Source organism: Bos indicus x Bos taurus, chromosome 21 (genome assembly GCF_003369695.1).
Source record: "Bos indicus x Bos taurus breed Angus x Brahman F1 hybrid chromosome 21, Bos_hybrid_MaternalHap_v2.0, whole genome shotgun sequence".
Lineage (NCBI taxonomy): Eukaryota > Metazoa > Chordata > Mammalia > Artiodactyla > Bovidae > Bos > Bos indicus x Bos taurus.
This window is the reverse complement of record NC_040096.1, coordinates 14,166,918-14,182,413: the sequence shown is the minus strand read 5'-3', so window position 1 is coordinate 14,182,413 and position 15,496 is coordinate 14,166,918. Positions and strand designations below refer to the sequence as shown.

The 15,496-nt window shown below is 39.1% G+C and overlaps 1 protein-coding gene across 5 annotated transcripts in view; it reads left to right on the top strand.

Moving 5' to 3' along the window:
- The window catches only part of CHD2 (chromodomain helicase DNA binding protein 2), a 113,654-nt gene that overhangs the window by 49,631 nt on the left and 48,527 nt on the right, over positions 1-15,496 (top strand). For all 5 annotated transcript variants that reach the window (XM_027522053.1, XM_027522055.1, XM_027522052.1 and 2 more), the window contains 4 exons: positions 9,021-9,209; positions 10,972-11,134; positions 11,467-11,619; positions 13,351-13,422. In XM_027522053.1, the coding sequence (XP_027377854.1) occupies positions 9,021-9,209; positions 10,972-11,134; positions 11,467-11,619; positions 13,351-13,422 (577 nt within the window). The remainder of the gene's footprint in view (positions 1-9,020; positions 9,210-10,971; positions 11,135-11,466; positions 11,620-13,350; positions 13,423-15,496) is intronic.

Below are 15,496 nucleotides of genomic sequence, written 5' to 3'. Positions count from 1 at the left end.
AATGAGTGATGTTGAACATCTCTTCATACGTTAATTGGCCATCTGTATGTCTTCTTTGGAGAAATGTCTGTTCAGATCTTTCTGTCCACTTTTTGATTGGGTGGTTTGTTTTTCTGGTATTGAGTATTGTATGAGCTGCTTGTATATTTTGAAAATTAATTCTTTTGTAAGTTGTTTCATTTGCTATTACTTTCTCCTATTCTGAGGGTTGTCTTTTCACTTTGATTATAGTTTCCTTTGCTGTGCAAAAGCTTTTAAGTTTAATTAGGTCCCATTTAATTATTTTGTTTTTATTTCCATGATTCTAGGAGGTGGGTCATAAAGGATCTTGCTATGATTTATGTCACAGTGTTCTACCTATGTTTTCTTCTAAGAGTTTTACGGCTTCCGGTCTTACCATTAGGTCTCTAATCCATCTTGAGTTTATCCTTGTGTGTGGTGTTAGAAAGTGCTCTATTTCATTCTTCGATCCATCTCGAGTTTATCCTTGTGTGTGGTGTTAGGAAGTGCTCTGTTTCGTTCTTCGATCCATCTCGAGTTTATCCTTGTGTGTGGTGGTAGGAAGTGCTCTATTTCGTTCTTCGATCCATCTCGAGTTTATCCTTGTGTGTGGTGGTAGGAAGTGCTCTATTTCGTTCTTTGATCCATCTCGAGTTTATCCTTGTGTGTGGTGGTAGGAAGTGCTCTATTTCGTTCTTTTGCACATAGTTGTCCACGTCTTCCAGTGCCACTTGTTGAAGAAACTGTCCTTTCCCATTGTATATTCTTGCCTCTTTTGTCAAAGATAACCTGCCCATATATGTGTGGGTCCAAGCATTGCTATTCTTTTTGTCTGGAATGTTCTTTCTCCTCATCTTCAAAGGGGAAGTCACTTACTAATACCTTTGCCTTACCTTACATGACCAGCAAACCTGAAATTCCTTATTGGACATGCTTATCTTCCACACCCCGTTTCATTTTCTGTATGTCACCTTCCCCCCCCCACCCCATTTATTTCCTCACTGATCCTGTGCCATTAAATTATGCATTTAGAAGTAGCAGGGATCTTGTTTGTTTATTCATCTGTGGTCCACAGACCTAGAATAGTACGTGGCATGCAGTAAACAGTTCAATTAAGAATTGTCAAGGTAATAGATGAAGCGCCACTTTTTTTTTTTTTTTTTTTTAAATTTGGAGAAGACTTGAGTGCTTACTCTGTGCCATAAACTGAGCACAGCATGTTTTGGACAGCCTAAGGAAATAGCTTATGGGAATATAATGTATGTACCATAGAATGTGGTACGGGAGATGTCAAGGGACAGGGAGGCCTGGCGTGCTACAGTCCATGGGGTCGCAACGAGTCAGACAGACTGGATGACTGAAAAACGGCAACAACCGTGGAATGTACCATTTTAAGTATACAAGTCAATTTTTTTTTTTTTTAAGTAAATTTATAGAATTGTGCAGCCATCCCCACAGTCTACCTTTAGAATATGTTCCTCACCGCAAAAAATTCCTTCTTGCCTGTTTGTAGTTAATCTCTGCTTCAACTTCTAGCCTTAGGCAGTCACTAAACAGTTTTCATCTCTAGAGATGTACCTTTTCTAAAAATTTCATCTAAATTGAATCCTAATAAGTAATCTTTTGTTTTTGGCTTCTTTTACTTAGCATAATTATTTTGAGATTCGCCCATGTTATAGAATTTATAGAATTTATTAGGAGTTATTCTCTTATTATGGAGTCATATTCCATTCTATACACCAGTTGATGGATGTTTGGGTTGCTTCAGTTTGGGGCTATTTTGTTAATGACTGTATACATGGGAGTGGAATTGCTGCGTTATTCATAAAGTATATATTTAACTTCTTAAGAAGCTACCGGCTGTTTTCCAAAGAGACTCTACCTTTTTACATTCCCATCAGAAATGTTTGAATTTTTTCATTTCTATCATTGCCGATACTTGGTGTATTGTCAGTCTTTTGGATTCCAGCATTCTGGTGGGCAAATAGTGGTATCTCATTGTGTTTTGACTTGCGTTTCTATAATGACTAGTAGTGCTGAACATCTCTTCATGTGTTCATTGGCCATTAGTGTATCTTTGGTCGTATGTCTGTTCAGTCTTTCACCCACTTTTAAGTTAAATTGTTTACCTTGTTGTCCTTTGTCCTTGGACGTGGGGTATCTTTTGTTGTGTTCCAACATATTCCTGTCAATGGTTGTTCCACAGCTTGTTGCGATTTTGGCGTTCTCGCAGGAAAAGATGAGTGCACATCCTTCTACTCCGCCATGTAGCAGCACCCTTAATGAGTTGAAGAGGTTTTTAATTTTTTAAAAGTGGTCTAGATGGAAGTTCTTTATTAGACTCACATCTTCTCTTAAGGCTGTAGTACCTCATTTCTCCAGTGTAGGTAGATTCCTTTTATTTCTTTCTTACTGTATTGGCTAGAATTTTCCATGTTGAGTAGAGTTGGTGGGAGTAGGCTGTTGCAGGATTTTTGTTAGGTACCCTTTATAAGGTTGAGGAAATTGTCTTGTGCTCCTGGTTTTTGAAGAGTTTTTATGAGCTCTTGAGTTGTGTTGGATTTTGTCATGTGTTGCTCTTCTGTGCCTGTGGAGGTGACCATGTGATATCTGTTCTATATTCCACCCGTGTGGTATATAGCATTAGTTACCTTTTGGCTATTGTCAGTCTTTCATTCCTGGGATAAATCTGACTTGGTCGTAATGTTGAATCCTTTTTCTGTTTCTGGATTCAGTTTGCTAATACTTTGTTAAAGATTTTTCCATTTTTGTTCCTGAGGTACCTAGTTTTTTTGTTTGTTTTTTGTTTTAGTGATGTCTTTCTTTCTGGCTTTGGTATCAGGATCATAGAATGAATTGTATAGTATTCCCTCCTTTATTTTCTGAAACAATTGGTTAAGATTTGTATTACTTTTAAAAATATTTGATAGGATTCGCCAAGTATTGCCTTGTGAGCTTTGGCTTTTCTTTGTGAGAAAATTTTTAATGAATATTTCCATTTCTAGTTATAGGTCTATTCAGGTTTTCTGTTTCATCTTGACTTTGTTTTGTTAATTTGTGTTTAAGAATTAGTGTATTTCATCTAAATTGTTTTGTTTGTTGGCATAAAGCTAGTATTTCCTAATAATCCTTTTAATTTTTCAAGAATCAATACTGATCTAAGTAATACTTTGATTATGGTAATTTGTGTCTTGTCTCTTGGTCTTTTTATAATAGGTAAAAGTTATCAATATTAGGGATGTTTTCAAAGACAGCAGCTTTGGAGGTTATTGGTTTGTTTTGTTTTTTCTATTTAGAATTTCATTTATTTCCACTCTCATTTTTATTATTGTCTCCTTGTGCTTTTCATTTAGTTTTCTTATTTTCTATTTTCTTAAGATGGAAGCTTAGATTATTGATTTAAGATCTTTTCTTCCTTTTCCCAATATAGGTACTTAAAGATACAGATTCCCTCCCTGTACTGCTATAGCTGCAGCCCGTAAATGTTGCTATCTTCTGTTTTTGTTTTAATTCATTTTCACCTGTTTTTGAATTGCTCTTTTGATTTTTTCTTTTGTGCATGGGTTTCTTTTTTTTTAAAAATGATTTGTAGTTTACTTCTGTCTTAGAGCACATGCTTTAAATGAATTATTTGTTATAGTCTATTATGTTTTTTATTTTTGAGGATATTCCATGTATACTTGAAAAATGTTTATTCGGCCTTTGCTGGGTAGAATTCTGTGTCTGTTCAGTCACCTTTGTTAACAGTCTCCTATGTATCTTGCCGACCCCATGTGTAGTAGTTCTATCAGTAATTGAGTGAAGTGTTTTAATATTTAACTACAGTTGTTGAATGACCTACTTCTTTCAGTTCTGTCAGTTAGGGGGTTCTGTTGTTAGATGTGTGCACATTTATGTTGGGTTGACCAAAAGTTCATTTGAGTTTTTCCATAACATCGTACAGAAAACTCTAAATGAACTTTTTGGCTAAACCAGTATTTGTTGTTTGTTTCTGATGTATTGACCTTGTTACCATTATAGCACGGCCCTCCTCATCTCCAGCGCTGCTTCTCGCTCTCTGGGTCTGCTTTGATCTCTAGCTCCTCAGCCCTCTCCTGACGACTGTCTGCACAGTGTACTGCTTCCATTGGTTACTTTCGCCCTGTATCTTTCTTTAAGATGTGGCTCCTGTGGACAGCATATAGTTGGATTTTCCTTCTTCTCTAGTAAGATAATGTCTGCCTTTTGATTGGAGTACTTAGTTCATTCACATTTAGTAGAATTATTGATATGGTTGGATTTATGTCTGTTTTGTTTTCCCTCTATATGTCTTATTTCTTTTTTGTTCCTTTGCTTTTTTCTTTGCTGACTTCATTTGTTTCAACAAATAGTTTTTAGTGGTTGCTCCAAGGTGTTTAGTGTATACATCTTATCAAAATATTCTTAAAATTAATACTGATTTAATTCTGGTAAAATATAGCAACTTTTCTGCAGTATAGCTCTGTTTTCTCCTCCTTCATTGTTTTAAACCCAAGAATACAGTGATAAAATGATTGCTTTATTCAGGCTTGTGTTTGAAGGAAATTAAGAAAAGAGAAAATATATTTATACAGTCTTACTTACCATTTTACTTTATCATCTTTTAGTGATCTTCATTTCTTCTTGTGCAGTCAAGTTGCCGTCAGGTGTCACTTTAGCCTGAAGGGCTCTGTTTAGTATTTCTTCTAAAGCAGGCCTTCTACCCACAAATTCTGTCTTCATTTGTCTGTGCTGTTCTCTTTTCACCTTTAGTTTTGAAGAATAGTTTAAGACTCCTCAGAAGACAGAGAAGCTTGACTGCTCTGATTATGCTCTTACTACAGCAGTTTTAGAACAGGCTTAGACTATTTCCTTTTTTTGCAGGCATCCTCACTATAGTATACTTGTGAGAGAGGAGGCCCCTCTCTATACTCCTCCTTCCTCTGCCTTCTCTTGGAACAGAGTTTCTTAACCTCAGCACTGTTGACATTTTGGGCTGGATAATTCTTTTTTTGCAAAGTGGGGGGTGGCTCTCCTTTGCATTTTATGGTGTTCAGCATCCATGGCCGCTACCTACTCCATGCCAGGAGTGATCCTCCTTCCTCAGTTGTGACAACCAAAAATGTCTCCAGACATTGCCGAGTGTCCCCCAGAGGGGTGAAGTCACCACCTTGAGAAGCACTACGCGAGAGGGTTCCTGCTGCCTCCCCGCATTGCCCGTTCTGCCGTCCTCCCCCCTCCCCCCAGTCTCATTGCTGATCTTTCGCCTGTCCCATTTGCTGCTCACCTGCTCCTCTGCTCCTCCCACAGAGCTCTGTAAGTCAATAGCAGTCACCTTTTTGAGGAGGGAGGCAGTTTCCCCCTTCTCTTTTTAAACATTCTATTGTCCATTCTGTAATGAATACCCTGTCCGTCATGTATTAGCAGAAGCCCATGTTTTTATACAGTGTGTTTTTCAAAATGTGCGTGCTATAAAACAGATGATGAATGAAAGTTTAGAAACAGTGGGGGTATCACTTATTAGTGATCTTTGTTTTCTGAAATGGATAAGAGAATTTTCAAGTATATTAGAGTTTTCATATTGTTTTCTTGTATCTGACTTTTGATATACTGTGTATGTTTAGCCTCAGATTGTAGTGAGAATATGCCGCCTTAGAGAGGTGATGAAAAATGTGTCTCGTATCATATGGTTAATAAGTGGATAGACTGAGGCCAATCTCTGGTCTTCTGTGACCCAGGCCCATGTCTTTAAACTTCAAATTCTAAAGAGAAATAGTGCATTCTTCATAGCACCATAGAGATGAAGTAGAAGTATTCTGCATAGTAGGAACCTTGAGGCCTGTGGGAACTTATGTGCTCATTTTCTAGAGAAAGAAACGTGATTCTTAGTTTCCTCCAGTGAATGGCTAGCTAAGATTTGTCCTTTTGTTCTTGGCTAGCGAGGTGGATGGTAGGGATTTTGACTCCTAAATGGTCATAATTAATTTTTTGATGCTTTTAAGCAACTGCAGCATTCCACCCAGCATGGGCTACATTTTGGGAAAAAAGTTTTATGTTTTTGTTTTTATAACTGAAGAGAGGAATTGTGAATTACTTTTTTCCACTAGAGATGATCATTCAGTTAGTGTTTGCCAAAGTTTTCCATGTGGCCAGTTGGGTAATTATTGGAGGGTGGATTGGAGTTAAGGGATGTACTTTGTGTATGTGTGTGTATGCGTGTGTGTGTATCAGCATGTGTATGTGTAAGAGAGCTTTTTCTCTGTAAACTTTGTTTTTAAAACATTATTATTTTCAGACATTTAAAAAAATCATTTTTCACGAAGGTGTATGTGTAAGAAGGAAATCCATTAGTTAAGGAGTTTAGATTTTCCTTTATTTCCATCTGAGCTTGCTGTGTGGACAACAAATCCTGTACTTCCCCCTACCCTTTGTGGTAGGTCCTGAGGTTCATTACGGCTCTCTACAACCGTGTGTTCCCTTTAGGGAAGTGATCTGCTGAAGAAACGTCATTGTACAGAAGAGAGGTTTACTCACATAACTTCCAGACTTTGCCTTCCTCAGCTGTGATAGGCCATTGTTCTCAGCATCCAAAAGTTACTGTTCTTTTTAACCAGCTGAGATGGCATTTCCTTTGTGCAGAGTCGATCCAGTCGCCTTTTCTGCATAGCGACTCTGACCAGGAGCCCACCCTTACTGTCTATGGTTACTACCCTTACTAGAGACACATATCGTTGAGCCACTGTGTTCTGTATGTAGTGTTTTTGCAAAGTATGGGGCTTGCTTTTAAAGCGAGAAAGAGCTACGACTACATCAAAGAATTCAGCGTATACACATAATCATGTGCAAATGTGTATTTCATACCCACCCTACAAAATAACTTAGTTTGATAGAGTATTTTCGGAGATTTTTACCTCTTAGTGTTTTGTTGTTGTTGTTTTGCTTCTGCTGTCTAGTCCAGTCTGTGAATTTTTTTGCACTTTTCCTTTCACATATTTATCACAGGACTTCTAGTATACTGTTCTCCCTGCTTTGATTTAATTTTCTTCTTTGTTGTTCCTCATTAGAGTGAGCTTCTGTTTATGCAAAATCCCAAGGTCTGGAAAATGCAGAATTGTTTCTACTTCGGTGAGAGGCATATGTTAAATAAATACAGAAGTTGATTAACAGAGGAATAGTTAAAATAGTGACTCTATAGGCTGTGATGTGGTATCATTATAAGTTCACCATGATGACGGTATACCTTTTATATCCATGGTATTACAAACTGACAGTTGTCCACTGCATGGACCAGCACATGTTTCTTAAAGAACTTGGTAGTCAACATTTCAACTAGGCATATGGTCTCTGTCACGACTACTCATCTGCTGTATAGACAGAAAGCAGCCATAGGCAGTTTGTAAATAATTTAGTATATATCTAAGAAATAATATCTCATATTAACTTTTTTAATGCAATAAGAATACACTAGGTGGGTGAAAATACTTGTTGCCTAAAACAGTAGGAGCAGTACGTCTTGTTTTAAAAAAAAGTTTATTAAGTTTTTAGACTAGTGTAGTTTTAATTAAAATGTGTTATGTAAATTAAAACATTCCCTTGAAATTATTTATCTCCCAGCTCTTCAGAAAGTAGCCTGATGTATAGGAATGGTCTTTCATTTCCAGTTGCCTCATACATTTTGCGTTGAGATGCTGCTGAGATAGCTCATTTTTTACATTGTTCCTTTTAATCCTCTTATCAGTTTTAATTCTTCAATTTATGTTCTTATTTTTCATAGCAGTATGGCAGAATACAGTGTGCCTTTGGTTTGTTGAGGGAGAAGCTTTAATGGTATTCTCAGATCGCTACCTCTAAAGGTTGTTTTCTCTGCCTTTCTGAACATGGTTGTTTCAGGCATTGCCAGGTGTCACTGGACTTGAAACTGATGCTCCTGGTGCCTGATGGCATGCTTGGCCATTCCTGAGATCAGAAATGGCAGCAGACAGTTAACATCCTTGTGCCCAGAGGCAGTGCTGGCATTTGACTTTCTCTCTTATCAGAGATCTCATTACATGGTAGCTCTAGGTAGTGTCAAGTCCTGAGTTTATAATTCCGGGACTTGACTGACCTCGGCACAGCAGGGCCTCATCTCACCCACTGAGCTTCAGTCTGTACACAGAACTAAGCAGCTTCTTCCAAGTGCTTTCTTGGCTTTCATTTGGCAAGTCAGCAAGCTTATATTTTTCTAAGCCCCATGAAAGAAACTTCTTTCAATTTTTATTTTTGAAAGAGCTTTGATCATAGTGTCCCATACTGAATTTCTGCCACAGGTCCTTTAGTGATCGAAAGATGGTTGAATTAATATTTACACAGGAGAAACTTTGATCTGTAGAGTTCAGGCAGAATTTGTTATGGGTGACTTGTTTTTAAATTTCATTGATAAATTTTGTGCCTCCAAGTTCTGTTAGTATTAAATTTATATCACTTACATCATTCTTCTTGTCTGGGGGTTGTCGTGTGGTTGATTGTCATTGTGATCTATTAACTTTTAAATCTGTGGGCAGTAAGGATGACTGATGGAAACGATATAGTTTTTACATTTGGTGACAGCCCTGATACCACCACTAATTATTCTTTTACCTCTGAATATTGTTTTCCCTGTAAATTGCAGCTTATTAAACGATAGCTTATGATTAATTTTCTGCCTAACATTTTATCACAATAACTTGTTACTTATGTACTAATTGCATGATTTACTGAAATATTTTGTGAACCCTGGATCCAGTCTCAGAATCGGAAACCTGGTATTATCCAGTATAGACTTATGAAATTGATTCAGTTGATTTTTCCTTGCCTTTTGTTTTCTCTGCTCTTATATTCAAGAGCTAGTGAAAGATAAAATTTATTTATCCTTATAGGGAAGACTCATTTTTTTTAACGGACTTTTTTTTTTTTTTTTCTAGTTCCTTAAAAAAGAAATTTTAATTGGGAAAAAAAATTTTTTTTTTTCTGTGTAATTGAGTAACACTGTTCTGTTTCATCTCTAGGTTTGAGTTCTGGGAAGATTTTGAAGAAGACCATGGGAAAGGGAGAGAGAATGGCTATCAGAGTCTTCATAAGGTGCTAGAGCCTTTCCTTCTCCGAAGAGTGAAGAAAGATGTGGAGAAATCTCTTCCTGCCAAAGTGGAACAGATTCTCAGAGTGGAGATGTCAGCCCTTCAGAAACAGTATTACAAGTAAGTCATTGGCTGAGTCAGGCCCAGCTGGGATTAAGATCAGTGCCAGGAACACATGAGAGAGAGAACTGACAGGTAAACTGCCTTTTTTTAGTGAAGTCTCAACACAGATTTAAATAGCAGTTTATTTGTGGTCGGAGAGAGGGAAATTTATTTTTAAGGAATTGCTTTGTTTAATTTTGTTGATGATTACTAATAGTTAACAGAGCTCCAAAGCCAAAACTGCCAAGTCTGGCCTGTTCAAAGACCTGCCTTCGTTCTTGTCTCCTCCATTCCAGTTTCTCTTCTCCTTAGGTAATGATTACTGTTATATTTAAAAGTCTTAATGCTTATCTTTCCTTTATTTTTAATTTTTAAAATAGAAGCAGATACACGCTAGCTTCTTCTGGCCTTTTGTCTTCTTATACAGATGGTAGCACACTGTGCATTTTTCTGTACCTTACTTTTTTCACTTACTGATGCCAGACAGCTGTGCTGGGAACACTCCACAGTGGTGTACAGAGGCAGACAGCCCTTGCTTTTTACAACCGCATAGTGGATCTGTGGAAAAGTTTGTTACTAGTCCCCTAGTGATGGACATTTGGATAGTTCCAAATCTTAACTTTTATAAATAGTGCTGTAGTCTTTGAGCCATCCCTCTTTGAGATGGGTTCCTAAAACATGTGATTGCTGAAAGTGTAAAGAAATTTCACAGTGCAGAAGAAAAGTGCTTCTCATATTTTGGGGTTTGTGGTTAGAGCTTATTTGGATATGTGTGAATGTTCACGCACCCCATCCTCCCTTCTTTCCAAACTGAGTTGTAAAACACACTCATCATGAGCACCGTATTCTGTAAAACTCCCTTTTACACAATTTAAATGGATATGTAGCCTCTGTCTTTGATACATCTCATTTATTTAACTGATTTTCTAATTTGTGATAGCTTAATTTCCACTTTTATACTATATTAAAGACAGCTTCAGTGACAGTCATTGTTTATGTGAAATACATAAATGTAATATATGTTCTAGTATATATATATATATATATATATTTTTTTTTTTTTTTGCCTTGGCTTTCTAAAAAAAAAAAGTACTTCCTTTCAATTGGAGGATATTGTGTTTGTCTCTGCCATACATCAACATAAATCAGTCATAGGTATACATATGTCCCCTCCCTCTTGAATCTCCCTCCTACCTCCCACCCTATCCCATCCCTATAGGTTGTCCCATAGCACCTTAATCATTGAGCTCCCTGCATCATACATCAGTTTTTTATTGTTATTATCCTTTCTTAATATTCCTGTGCTCAGCCAGGTTGAATATTCCTGTGCTCAGCCAGGTTGAATACCTGATAGAATGTTGAATGGTCTGGCTCTGGAGGTGTGTGAGGGCTCCTGCTGAGGTGGCAGGAGGCAGAAGGTAAAGCGCCCTTAGTTCAGTGGTCTGGCTCTGGAGGTGTGTGAGGGCTCCTGCTGAGGTGGCAGGAGATAGAAGGTAAAGCGTCCTTAGTTGAATGGTCTGGCTCTGGAGGTGTGTGAGGGCTCCTGCTGAGGTGGCAGGAGGCAGAAGGTAAAGCGCCCTTAGTTCAGTGGTCTGGCTCTGGAGGTGTGTGAGGGCTCCTGCTGAGGTGGCAGGAGATAGAAGGTAAAGCGCCCTTCCTCGCCTTTTCAGTTCCCCTCCGCCCCCATGCCCTCAGTCATAGTGTTTCCTTTTATAAAATTCTGGTATACCCTGTTCTCTTCCTTTGCATCTGATAATACCATTATTGTCTTACTTTGCAGATGGATTCTGACCAGGAATTACAAGGCTCTCGCCAAAGGAACAAGAGGAAGCACATCTGGCTTCCTTAATATTGTGATGGAACTGAAGAAATGCTGCAACCACTGTCACCTGATTAAGCCCCCTGAGGAAAATGAAAGGGAAAATGGACAGGAAGTTCTTCTGGTGTGTGCCTACCTTGTTTGTAATTAGTTTCTTAAGGACAGTTTAATTTCTGTAGATGCTTTTACTCAAAACACTCCTTTTCCTCCCTGATGGCTCTTCAAGGAGCATCAAAAGAAGCTTTAAAAACAGGTGAGGAAAACCAAATAGCTAGGAAAAATCTGGAAAGTATATTGTCACAGATACCAGGTAAAGAGCATTTTAGGAATTGCTTGTCAGTTAGATTGCAGAAGGCTTCCAGAAGCTTTAAGATGATTTTAAAAATATGAACTCTTAGAGGTGAAGGGCAGATTGAAGTATCCTTTTGATCATGATCGTGTCTTTTCGTTCTTCAGTCCCTGATCAGGAGCAGTGGGAAGCTGATTCTATTAGATAAACTGTTGACAAGACTTCGAGAAAGAGGAAACAGAGTCCTTATCTTCTCTCAGATGGTGAGGATGTTGGATATCCTGGCTGAGTACCTGACTATTAAGCACTACCCTTTCCAGGTAAGGATGCTCGGTACTTAGGGTCTCTCCCTTCCTCTCTCCCTCCCTCCCTCTTGGGTTGTATGCTTTGCTTGTTAAATTATCCTCAGGTAGAAAACAAAGAGTTTTCTTGTTTGAAACAAATTGAGATTAAGAGTCCAGGAGGGTCTTAATTTTACTTTTGTAAAATTAAGAGTTTTCGTCTTCATTCATTAATCTCCAGTAAGATTAGGAGAAAAATAAGGAGGAAGAAGGAGTTTCTTTAGCATAATATTTTTCTGCATGTTAGACAATAAAAAAACAAAAACTTATCTGTAATCTGTGTATAGGCATATGTGCAATTTATTTGGCCTAACATTATTACATAAGTTTTTTCTTTAGTTTTGGATGAACTAATGCAGTTAGGCTGATATTGAAGATACTTGAAGCTAGTGATTCTAAGAAGACCAAGCTTTAAAACTCAGTGCAGATTGTCTTTCAGAGTACCCTGAAAGGCCTAGTTACATCCATAATACCTGGTGTGGTCTTTCAGCAGCTGTCTTGATACTGTGGTTATTATCAGAAATAGCACAGCAGAAAGAGTCAGTGATCTTTCAGTACATCTGATCCCTGGCCGCTTTCAGGTCTGGCTCATCATTTGGCATCAGTGAAATAAGATGTTACTTTTTTCTCTAGGGAGTGAGTAGTCTGGTGTCTGCTCAGGTTATCATGCCTGTTGCCTTCGCTTAGTGAGAATACTAAAAAGAGGGCATTTGGGTTTTCTGATTTCAAGACTTATCTTTGGGTCAGGGCTGTCAGGTAGACTTGGTAGTCAGAAAGAAGAAGGGGGGTTCCCACGTGTGATTCTGCCTGTGTTCAGGTGGCTCTGGGTTTGGTGGGCAGAGTGCTGAGCTGTGGGTCCTTCCAGATCCCGCCCCACCCCGCCACTGATGACTGGCTAGCGGACAACATCTGTCTGGTCGGTTTTGCCCTCTGTAAAATGAGATAGTTTGTCTCAAGTGGTGATTAAGGGGCAGCAATATGAAAATGATTTTAAAGAGTGAGAAATGCTTTATATACAGTGTACAGGTAGTAATTCTTTAGTATCCACGTGTTATGGTATCTCTACAGTGACATTGTTTTGGACCTAGAGTTGACATACAGTCTAATGTAAGAATTGTATGTGCTGGGAAATGCCAGAGGCTCTCTTGAGGATACATTTTGGCTGCTTGAATGCTTTAGTTTTTGGAAAAGCTGGGGTATATGACCAGCTTAATGTTTTCAATATTGTGGGGAAATGTCTTCCAAACAAAATTATGTAAAGGATTTTTTGATGTATATAGCAGTTAACATGAGGGCAGCTTTCAGCCATATTAACTTAGGAGCATCACTTTTCCGCAGGAGCTGATTGTGAGGTGAGCAGTGGTAGTGTTTCCTGATTTCTTGAGTACCCACAGATAGAGAATCAGACAAAGCCTCTAAGCACAGCGTGGTTGCCATCTTTCTCCTTATGTCCTAGTGGCAATTCTCATCCTTGGATGGACCTAGGTGGCCCTCAGAACCAGAAGCTTCTGAGCTTGAGTGTGTAACCAGAGAGCTTGGGGCATGTTGGGTGTGCTGCTCAAGCACAGCCCCTGGACGGCACTTGGCCAGTGTGTTCTGGTTATTTTTACTCAGAGGGTGTTGGAGTGAGGAAGGTTTCAAGTCTTCTGTTCTATTTTGAGTGCAGCTGATTTTCCTACCTTATGATTTTCTCGTGGTTTATTTTTACAGCGTCTGGATGGTTCCATCAAGGGAGAAATCCGAAAACAGGCACTGGACCACTTCAACGCAGATGGGTCTGAGGTACGGCATGCGTGGCTTTGTTACTTGGGCAGTCTGGGCTCTGTATCAAGGGGGAAAGCCTTTCTAGCTGAATATACTGTTTCAGAAACAGTTCACAGTACAGTGTCCTACCTGATAAGAGAAATCACTGATGTAAAAGGTGGCTCTTGTTTGGTTGTCACCCCCGAAAAGCATATCCATGCTTGTTTCTCTTCCCTGGGCTGAATTAATGGCAGAGTAGCTCTGATATCAACCGAGTGCTCTCTGGTGCTCCCAGATGACAAATTTCTGAGCCTAGAAGAAAAACAAGGCCAGGTTGTGGAGGGCTGACCAATAGGATTAACTTTGACACGTGTGCTAATTCAGAAGGTTCCGACCTGTACTCTTGGTGACTTGAGTCTTAGAAAGTGTGTTTGTGGTGTTTCACATTTGCTGGACCTTGGCAGGGATGTGGCTTAACTCCCTTGCTTGGGCTGATAGCAGCATCGGTCCATCTGTTAGGTGTTCAGCTTGAATTTGGCAATATGAAGTATTTTGTTTTTAAGGCTTGTGTGGAAGAGCCCTTAGGACAAGCTAGAAGCCGTGTGACCTTGTAATGTGTGCCTGTCAAGCTGTTAAATACCGTGGGATTTGAGAGAAGGAGGGGGAAGAGGTTTAGCGTGGGGGGCTGTAGTGGTATGAGGAGGGGAGGAGGCCAAGGAGAGTGCTGGAGGTGGGACTAAGCAGTCTGTGGAGAGAGCGTGGGAACCTCTGAAGCCCAGGCGGCTCTTCTGTGTAGAAAGAACTGGACTTGACTTTCTGCTTCTCATGAGCTTTAAGCACTGCGTCTGTCACTCCAGAGAGTCAGGACTCCTGCCCCTCGAATTGCACACAGGCCCAATTAGACTGTGGTATTCTGGCTTCTTCTCTAGCTTAAAATTTTAGTTTCCTTGGGGAGTTTTAGACACTAATCTCTTCAGAACCACGGCTCTGAATAGTCAAGGACAAGAGGAATTGAATTATTAAAACTATTGATAACCATCTAATTCCCACTCCTCCTTTCCCTCCTCCGAGTTCCTCACCTGTGAACTTTGACATGATTTTGCTCACCGCTTCGTAACCCTGTGGTGGCGACTTCAGAGTAACAGTCAGCACGCAGCCCTGAGCAAGCGTGCCGTCAGTGTCAGCTGTTTTGAGAGTGTGTTATATAATAATAATGTTTTGAGCATTATTGAGAGTGTGCATTGAGCATTATTGAGCATTATTGAGAGTGTGAATAATGTTTTGAGCATTATTGAGAGTGTGCTGAGGTTGGCTTTTGTGCCCTACTCTAGGTTTAAACTCAGTATGAGTTAGATGTCTTGTACTGCCCTGTGTCAGAAAAAACTAAAGTCAGTTTCTTCATAGTTCTCCACTCAGCCCTTTCCCCATGGCTAGAAGGAGAAAATGGTTTCTCTACCATTTTCTGCAAACCTGAGTCTTTCTTAAATTAATTAAAAAATTTATGTACTTTATTACTGGGGGAAAGGATTATATGCACATTTAGAAATTTTGCAAGTTGGTGAAGAGTACCAAGAAGAAAAGCTGTACAAACTCGCTCTGCAGCTTGCTATTCGTATCATTTGGGTCCATTTCATTCATCCCAGAGGAAACCGTTTATTTGTTTATATGTTTGCCCCAGTTGGAATCAGGCTGCATATAGTCCTGTTGTCACGTTTCATTCAAAATTCTACTCGAAGCATTTTCTCCGTATCATTTAAAGATTTTAAAAATCATGGTTTCTAATATTTCTCATGCCTATTCCCTCATTTATTTAACCATTTTATTGTTGTCAGATGTTTAGTTAAGAGGATGTGAGCATGTAAAAAAGGTTTTTAGTGCCTTTTGCTGAATCACTTTTTCCAAACAATTTATATTCATACTTTTTAATGTATTAATTTATTTGGTTGTGCCTAGTCTTAGCTGAGGCATGTGGGATCTAGTTCCCTGACCAGGGATTGAACCCAGGCTCCCTGCATTGGGAGCGTGGAGTCTTAGCCACTGGACCACCAGGGAAGTCCCTATATTTACACTTTTATGTATGAATACTTCTATTTTACCTCACCCTTTAGTTTCA